This window comes from Nematolebias whitei, chromosome 22, assembly GCF_014905685.2.
Source record: "Nematolebias whitei isolate Nwh7 chromosome 22, NemWhi1, whole genome shotgun sequence".
Lineage (NCBI taxonomy): Eukaryota > Metazoa > Chordata > Actinopteri > Cyprinodontiformes > Rivulidae > Nematolebias > Nematolebias whitei.
The window spans coordinates 31,086,727-31,096,498 of NC_056519.1; the positions used below are offsets into that span (position 1 = coordinate 31,086,727).

The 9,772-nt window shown below is 42.8% G+C and overlaps 1 protein-coding gene across 1 annotated transcript in view; it reads left to right on the top strand.

Annotated features, from left to right (window-relative positions):
- The window catches only part of pnpla3 (patatin-like phospholipase domain containing 3), a 10,292-nt gene extending 1,239 nt beyond the window's left edge, over positions 1-9,053 (top strand). Inside the window, exons 2-7 of the mRNA XM_037696041.1 lie at positions 2,359-2,591; positions 2,660-2,725; positions 6,376-6,585; positions 8,462-8,522; positions 8,644-8,820; positions 8,917-9,053. Of these exons, the coding sequence (XP_037551969.1) occupies positions 2,359-2,591; positions 2,660-2,725; positions 6,376-6,585; positions 8,462-8,522; positions 8,644-8,820; positions 8,917-9,053 (884 nt within the window). The remainder of the gene's footprint in view (positions 1-2,358; positions 2,592-2,659; positions 2,726-6,375; positions 6,586-8,461; positions 8,523-8,643; positions 8,821-8,916) is intronic.
- The last annotated feature ends 719 nt before the right edge of the window (positions 9,054-9,772 follow it).

A 9,772-nucleotide genomic window follows, 5' to 3' on the forward strand; every position in this document is an offset into this window, starting at 1 on the left:
GTCCAGGGTGTCCCTGTGATGGACTGGAGACATGTCCAGGGTGTCCCCCGCCTCTCGCGCAGTGATAGCTGAATATGGGCACCAGTGACCCCGCGACCCGAAACGAAATAAGTGGGTAGAGATAATGGCTGAATATTCAGTCTAACTAATATATTGTCACATCATCGTCATATCGTGTCACACCAGAAAGATAGTGGTGTATTTGCTCAGTCGTTGATCGGACATAGGCCTGTCGATGTTATACGTATTGAACTTAAGGTACAAAAGCCAGTTTACAGAAATGATGTCTTGTATCCTTAAGAGTACTAGTGTGCTACACAAGAAGGCTGTAAAGTCTTCTACATGATCTGTCTTCAGTAAAATGTATTTTCTAATTCTCCATGCAGCCCTTCACTTAGTTGTTTTAAATATCTGGATTTTAGCCTCTGGAAAAAATGTTGTCCACCCCTAGTACCGGGAATTGTTAGGGATGACTCTCAGCTACTACTGCACCAAAATGTAGTTTAATACGTTTAAAGTTGACTCAGTTGAAGTCTTTTTTGTGTTTACTAAGCATGATTTGCTGTAGTGGCTATCTTCAATTGGGTAAACCCCAAAAGTTAATCAGGTGTTCCTTTAATGATTCAGAGAATTTAATGTAAAGTTCAATGAGTCATGAGAAGTTTAGTGTAAGTATAGATTATATTTATAGCAGCACTTCTATGTTGTTCACTGTCTTTGTTCATAAAATGGGTGATTCAGTGCTATTAACGTGTTGTCCATGGGTCAGAGGCTCTTTAACTTCCACTTTCATAAATAGGTGCAATATAATCCTAGGAAGTGATAACAACAAGTTTGTTTTCATCGACCTCTGCACACTGACAGATAAGGAGCTGCAGTGACCTCAGTCATTCGGGTCACTGACTCCTGTTAGCTCTGCATATTATCGATCCAGGATCATTCGGGTTCAGAAGTAGTCACACAAGCGTACCACAGAATTCAGCAGCTGATCAGTGCGCTTGTGTCGACTGATCCATCTGCAGCAGCTGATTTGTGCACATGTATGGTAAATGGACTGTACTTATATAGCAACTTTCTATCTTATTTCAAGACACTCAAAGATCTTTACACTACAATCTGTGCCTCATTGACCCATTCACACAGCACTCTACATCTCTACAAAGCTAATTGAACAAATCATTCTAAAGAGACTAACAGAGCTTTATCACATTCATACACTGATGGGACACACATCAGAGGCTATGAGGGGTTCAGTGTCTTGCCCAGGGACACTTCGGCATGTGACTGCTGGTGGATTCAAACCCCCAACTCTCGCATTGGAGGACGACTGCTCTAACCACTCAGCCACAGCCGAACTTTTTTTGAATTTACCATGTCCTGGATGACTGAGAATTTTCACCAGATATTAATGACACAATCGGCTTGCCGTAGACAGCCACCTTCCTTCTGCTCTCTGCTTGGAGCTCAGCTTCATTTTGCTGCATCATCCCGGCGAAACGCAGCTGATTCAACCATTAAAGTGCATTTATTAAGCAAACTTTCAACTGAGACACCTTTACTATAATTTCGAGCAAACAAACAATTGTTTTTAAGTGTTAATCTTGTTAAATTCTTGTTAAAGTCCTGTGCACGCTCCTGTGGCCGCCATTTGGCAGCCTATCGATTTTTGGCACAACACCAGCCCACGTCCGGGTTGTCAGCGCTAACGCGCAACAGACGCAACGCATCAGCGGTGACTCATAATAGATACGACGTATATGGCGGAGGGGTGCACCGATTGCAGTTTTCTGGCTGATCACCGATTTCTAAAAAGTCTGACCTGGCGATTCCGATTTTGGCCGATTCCGAATTTGTTTTATAAGTGACGCTGTCAGGTGTTATATGGTCACAATACACCTTCAGTTTTCCAATCTTATGTTGTTGAAAAACATATCCTTGAACAATACAAACTTGTTTTAACTGGCCATGAGGTAGTGCTCTGAAATATAAATGAAGTTCAGACAATTGTTGTGAAAGCTAAACAAATTGGTAAAATCGGTTTCTCATGCAAGTATTGGCTGATTTCCGATTTCCCAAAACTAAGGAAATTGGGGCCAATTTATCAGTGAACCCCTAATATTTGTGGATTTTTCCACTTTTTTTAGACAAATATGGACTGATGCGACTTATAGGGCGGAGCGACGTGTACGACAGAAAATGCAGTATATATTTGAATAGCTATTCATTCACAGTGGAGTCTGTGGAACTTACTGTACACATACAAATATTTGTTGTATGCTTGTTCAACTACTTTTTGAGGTTAATTTATCTTCATACTTTTAGCTTCATAAGTCCTAAACAAGCTTCTTTATTTTCCAGCTAAATGCTGTGAGGACGTTATCGAGGTGGCGAAGGAAGCCAGGAAAAGAAACCTCGGCCCACTTCACCCAACCTTCAACCTGGTGAAGGTCCTGAGGTCCGGCCTGAATCGGGACCTGCCGTCTGATGCACATGTCCTGGCCTCAGGAAGGCTGTGCGTGTCACTGACCCGGGTGTCGGATGGGGAGAACGTGTTGGTGTCTGAGTTTGGCTCCAAAGAGGAGCTCATACAGGTCTGGAGGCGTGTTGTTGGTGTTCTGATGCTCAGACTGGAGCTGGTTTAACCCTGTTCTGTCCACAGGCACTCATCTGCAGCTGTTTCATTCCCATCTATTGTGGGCTGATCCCTCCGTCCTTCAGAGGAGTGGTAGGTGTCTGTTTGGTTCTTACTGAAACATCTGAAAAGCAATCGAACACCTCACATTCCTTCAAAAAATACATCTCTTCCATGACTGTTTTAATTCCAGGTGGCCACCACAACAATAATTCGCAACACGTTAGCACTTAATATTGGTGATGTGGAGGAGGTGATAGCCATTTCTGTGTTAGTAAAGGTTGAGTAGCTGTGGCGGTCCTCTTGAATGGACTTTACTCCAAATGATATTTCAAGTTGTAGATGTTCATAGGGTGATTACTGCCTTGGAGCTTCATTAAAATCTGTCTAGTGGCTCATGCTTTGTACTAAATTTCTCAATGAAGCCATGGCAGGGGAGGGCCTCAGCATCCCCTTCCTGCTGTTTGCAGATGATGGTGGCTGTTGGCACCATCTTGCTGTGATCTCCAACTCTTACTGGAACGGTTCACAGCCAAGTGTGAAGCAGCCGGGATCAAGATCAGCACCTCCAAATCTGAGGCCATGGAACTGGTGGACTGGCTGCTGCCCAAGTGCAGTAGTTCAAGTATCTCGGTGTTTTGTTCATGAGTGAGGGGAGAATGGGGCATGGTATTAACAGACAGATCAGTGCAGCTTCTGCAGTATTGCGTACCCTGTGCTGGTCCGTTGTGGTGAAGAGAGAGCTGAGCTGCAAAACAAAGTCTCTGTTTACTGGTCAGTCTACATTCCTACCCTCATTTATGGTCACCCTCTCTGGGCAGAGACTGAAAGAACAAGATCATGGATACAGGAAGTTGAAAAGAGTTTCCTCTGCAGAGTAGCTGGACACTTTCTTAGAGATTGTGAGAAGTTCTGTTATCAGGAGAGACTTGGAGTACAACCATCTACCATTTTCTAAATGATTAAATTAAGTTTTTATTTACTCAGACTGAAGAGGCCTTTCCACCATAGAAAAAAACAGACAAAGATATAAATTGTAAATGGACTGTACTTATATAGCACCTTACTGTCTTATTTCAAGATACTCAGAGCTCTTTACACAACAATCTGTGCCTCATTCATTCATACAGCTCTATACTAGATCTCTACAAAGCTAATTGAACAATCATTCTAAAGAGACTAATCAGAGCTTTATCACATTCATACACTGATGGGACACACATCAGAGGCTATGAGGGGTTCAGTGTCTTGCACAGGGACACTACAGCATGTGACTGCTGGTGGATTCAAACCCCCAACCCTCACATTGGAGGACGACTGCTCTAACCACTCAGCCACAGCCGCCCACAAAAAGATATAATAGTAAATCTAAAAAAGTTAAATCTGGTTCTCTGGACATTAAAAAAAAAAAAAATATATATATATATATATATATAGAAACGTTTCGTCTCTCATCCGAGAGACTTCCTCAGTCTGAGGTGCTGTATTCAGCTCAGTCTCTTAAATAGCACCTTCTCAGAGTGGATCAACCAGTTTGCTGCTGACAACCAAAACCAGCTGATCACATGGTCAAGAAGGACTATCAGCCTAACAATGGATCATTAGCACACTGATGGTTGTTTACTGTTCACAGAGGGCTGAGTGATACTAGCAATCACAGCATTGTAAGAGGGGGACAGTTGAACCTGGAGGCTCCGCCCCTGTTTAATGATGGACGATTTCTTTTCACAAAGATGGCCTCCTTTACTCCTCTCTCAAACCATCGTTCCTCTCTGTCCAGGATGTGAACATCTTCATCCCTGAAAGAGTGACCGCTGGCCTGGAGATGAGTGTAGACCGCAGAGTCCTGACCTGATGATGTTGATCTTCTGTGCTGGTCCATCCTTTTGGCCAGTGGCTGTTTAGTTTCCCCGATTTAATGATTGAACAGTTATGGGTATTTATTTAAAAATGCTATATGTATTAAAGGAGTTGGACAGATGGGTGTCTGGCAGCTGAGGAGATATCTCACAGTCTAAACAAGACATACTCCTCAAAGACCTCCTTTGTTGCCATTTTGTAATATTTCACCCTGACCAGATCCTCGTGTCCTAATCTTGTTGCTAAATATCTGTGACAACAGACCACAGTAACGCAAGTAAAGCTAAGCTAGAGCCAGGGGGGCTTTTACAAGCTCCAAGGCTTTCTGTTTGTACAGATACTCTGACTGCAAGTGTTATCTATGGATTCTGCACATTGTGTACCTTCAGCTCCTTCAAGCTTCTCCAGGCTCAGAGGGCACTTTGTGCAAGACTCTGTTACATCACCAGGCTCGTGTAGGAAGTTACAAGGGACCAACCTACAGTGGTGCTTCAAAGTTTCTGAACTCTTTATAATTTTCTGTATTTCTGCATAAATTTGATCTAAAGCATCAACAGATTTTCACACAAGTCCTAAAAGTAGATAAAGAGAACCAGTTAAACAAATGAGAGAAGAATATAATACTTCATCATTTATTTATTGAGGACAATGATCCAATATTACATATCTGTGAGTGGAAAAAGTCTGAACCTCGAGGATTATCAGTTAATTTGAAGGTGAAATTAGAGTCAGGTGTTTTCAATCAATGATGATGACCAGGTGTGAGTGGACACCCTGTTTGATTTAAAGAACAGGATGTATCAAAGTCTGCTCTTCACATGTTGGTGGAACAAAGGAGATTTCTGAGGATGGATGGATAGATGATGCGCTCTCAGGACATCATTACCTGCAGTGTTCCCTCAGTGAGGACTGAACTAGACAAAAGGACCTTCTCCTACTCCGCTCCTGTTTCCTGGAATATCTTGTAAAAACATCTGAAACTCTCGACCTTTGACCTCTCTAAGTGGTTTCAAACATCTAAGTTCATGGCAAAAACCAAGACATGACAGACATGGTCCTGTTTGTAGTATTTTATATTGCTTTATAATGTAGCTGCTTTTCTTATCATTTCTTCTATTTATTTTTCATTTTAAATGCTTTTTATATGATTGTCTATTGTTGTCTGTCCCTCATCTGTGCTCTTTGTTTAAATCAGGTCTCTCTTGTAACTGAGTCCTCGAGGCTCCATGAGACTAACCTGTAGAAATGAAGGATGAATGGATCCAAAGTTGCCTTTCACTATCAAACAAGGTAGAAAAATTAGGTTAAATAGCTACATGATATGCAAATAGAATATTAAAATAAATGTCTATCACTTGCGATCTGTCAGTGGCAGACATAAAAAGCCCGTTACAGTTAATTGAATCAAAACTTTAGATTAAAGGAAACATTTACAAAATGGTTAATGGACTGTACTTATACAGCTCCTTTCTATCAAGACACTCAAAGCTCTTTACAACAATCTGTGCCTCATTTACCCATTCATACAGCTCTATACTAGATCCCTACAAAGAATAATCAGAGCTTTATCACATTCATGCACTGATGGGACACACATCAGAGACAATGAGGGCTTCAGTGTCTTACTCAGGGACACTTCAGCATGTGACTGCTGGTGGATTACAAAAAAAAAAGAAACAATCTGGCAACATTATATGTTCTAGGTACTACAAAATTAAGGAATATTGGCAAACGTGTGTGTGTGCTAGATTTTGTAAGTTCATCACATGTTGTGTGATTCCTGGCATGGATGAACCAGACTAATAGACTCCTGCCGTTCACTGTGTTCAGTTAGGGGTTGAAAAAATATACAAATGTGCAATTGTTCCCGTTTGTGTGTCCAGAGGTACGTGGATGGCGGGATCAGTGATAACCTGCCACAGTCGGAGATGAAGAACACCATCACCATCTCTCCCTTCTCTGGAGAAAGTGACATATGTCCTCGGGACAACTCCACGAGCTTCCACGAGCTGCGCTTCACTAACACCAGCATCCAGATGAACATGGGCAACTTGTATCGACTCAGCAGGGCTTTGTTTCCCCCAGAACCTAAAGTAGGTAGATGAATGTCATTCAAGTCTTTGAGTTTATTTAACGTAAAGCTGCAGCGATACCAACACTTATGTTTAGATGGAAAGAGTTTCAGACTCTGTATTTATATGTATAATGATCAAACACACTGAGACATTACACCAAAGCTTTTTGTCCCCTGTTGTGAATCGAAGAGGAGGAAATGGAAATATCTTCCATCCATCCATGCATGTTGTGAGATTAATCTATGGGGGCCAAGGCCACCATTGGACACCCCCTGGCACCTGGTGGTGGATAAAATTGCTCCCTCCACTCTTCAAGATTCGTCATTGTGCGCCGTTTCAGAAAATACTTGTTTTCCTTCACCGTGGAACTCCTACCCACTTGAATATCTTGCACCAAAACCATTAAGGTTTTTTTTCATTCCCTGTTCATTTCCAGTCCAGAAGAGTCTCATCTTGAAAACTAAAAATAACATTCGCTATTCATGTCCACCTTATTCCTAGCCCCCATGGTGCCTTGCGTGAATTATGAGCACGACGCCTGGTGTGGACCAGAACCAGCGTTAGTTTGTGTGTGAACAGTACGAGCTAATGTAGTTTCTCTGATCATTGTGGATTTAATTTAAACATGCAGGAACACCACCTGTCAGAGCTCAGACAGGACAATATCATCATACCTCTGCCTGCTGAGGACGAGCTGAAGAAGTGGCTGCAGATTACATCTACTAGCATATTTAGCTACTTCATTAACTCAGTTCTTCTGATGGTGAAGTGATGAACAACCTGAGAAGCTCTGGGGTGTATTAGTGTCTACACATTAATAAAGTCGGTTGTGTTTTGTTAAAAGAGGTGGGGCACAATCTGATTGACCTTAAATCAGACACAGAACCAGCCAAAGTCTTAAAGTCCTCCATCACTGAGCTTGGGTTCATCATAGAGAAAATCACAAAACTGAAGATGAACAAATACTATAAAGCTGTGACCTCCATACACTTGAATCAAACCTGATGTTCTCGTCACTGTTTTCAATCCTTCTGAGGATCCAGCGTCTCCTCCGATGGTTTATTGTAGTCCAGACACAAAGTAGGATGCAGGTTTTCTGCAGTCGGCCCTTTGTCAACAAAGTGAAATGAGCTCACATACAGAGTTTTGGGTGGTCTCTTCAAGTTCACATTTTCAGACACATTCTTCTTAATTCCTCATCTGTAGGGAGGAGATGGAAACTATACCTCTTTTCACAGGAACTCTTTTTGTTTGGGTCCATCTTCAAACTGTTGTTGTAGCCACTGATTTAGTTTGGTCTGTTTGTTCTGCAGCCATGAACACAACAGGTACCTGAACGCAGCACGGCTATTTCAGTAAACTTTATGGTTGTTACATAAATGTAAACAAAAACAGTGTTTTATCTGCTAAACTGAATTCAAATTACTTTCAAATAAACCACGGTCTGTGCTCCACTACCATGGTTAACCAATGATTACAGCTACTTCCTGTCTGACAGGAAGTTGTACCAGAATCATTTAGACAGTAGAGCCCCAGGAATAAGGTGGATACCTCAAAGTCGGGGGACATCATAATTTGTTTGTTATTGTTTTTATTTATTCATTATTTAGTTGTCATGTTTGGGGTGGAGGTGGGGGCAATGACTGAAAGTTTTGAAGCAGTCATAAGAAAATTTAGGTCCACCATGTTTCTGGAGTTTTATGCGTCGTAACAGAATACAAATGATCTGGTCCTTTCATTTATACAAATCTGACCTTATGTGGACAAAAACACGAAACCAGTTCCACCATGTCATTGTTTATTAAACAAGCGTGAGGCCAAAATGGACGAACTGAAAATGTGCACTGACTTCATTCATAAAAGTGCTTTTTGTTTCTTATATTTGTTGTCACAGGTCCTGGCAGAGATGTGTCAGAGTGGTTATAAAGATGCTCTCCGCTTCCTTGAGGAGAACAGTGAGTGCTGTGCCGCTGTGACACTTTTAGATAATCCAGTCACACCCTGATCAGTTTCAACCTGAGCCTGATCAGTTTTCATCTTGAGCCATGCCTCTTACATTCTGGTTTGTGCTGCTAGACCTGCTAATGCTGGTGTGTCCCAGCCCCGGCCTTCCACACAGCTCTGTGAGCTGCTGCAACAGGCCATCTGCTGAAACAACCAAAGAATGGGTGCTTCGGAGACTCCGTCTGCTGCATCAGAAGAAGCACTGGTGGCTGGATGAACAGATCGCTCTGCCTACTCCAATAAAAAAAGGTGTGAGGCCTCAGATTTTCTTTGTTTCTCAGTTCCTGTCACAGAATTTGAAGGTACAGATAATCTATAAGACGTTGTGTCTGCTGTGTTCGTCAGTGTTCTGTGAAGCCTGCCAAGACAAAGCTGGTCTCTACGCCAAGGTGTCTGGGATGCTGCCATTAAGAGTAGCCTCCTACATGCTCATGCCATACACTCTACCTGTTCAGTCAGCGTATTCTGTGGCCCAGAGGTAAGGTGAAGCTCCCCTTCATGACAATGGTTACAGTCGTCAGAATGTTCAAAGCAAGTTGTAAATGGAAAATCCCATTTACCCATATTTTCCAGCCTATAAGTCGCAGTTTTTTGCATAATTTTCATGCCCTCTGACTTCTAGGCCGATCGACTTATTTATGGATTTTTTTTCCCATATTTAAACAAATTCTTGGCTGACACATGACCATTTTCATTCATCCATCCATCCATCTGTTTTCTTCCGCTTATCCAGGGTCGGGTCGCGGGGGGTAGCAGCTTAAGTAGGGAGGCCCAGACTTCCCTCTCCCCAGCCACTTGGTCCAGCTCCTCCGGGGGAATCCTGAGGCGTTCCCAGGCCATCCGAGAAACATAGTCCCTCCAGCGTGTCCTGTGTCTTCCTCTGGGTCTCCTCCCGGTGGGACGTGTCCAGAACACCTCACCAGGGAGGCATCCAGGAGGCATCCTAACCAGATGCCCGAGCCACCTCAACTGGCTCCTCTCGACGTGGAGAAGCAGCGGCTCTACTCTGAGTCCCTCCCGGATGATCGAGCTTCTCACCCTATCTCTAAGGGAGAGCCCAGACACCCTGCGGAGAAAACTCATTTCGGCCGCTTGTATCTGAGATCTTGTTCTTTCGGTCATAACCCAAAGCTCATGACCATAGATGAGGGTGAGAACGTAGATGGATCGGTAAATTGAGAGCTTCGCCTTTTGACTCAGC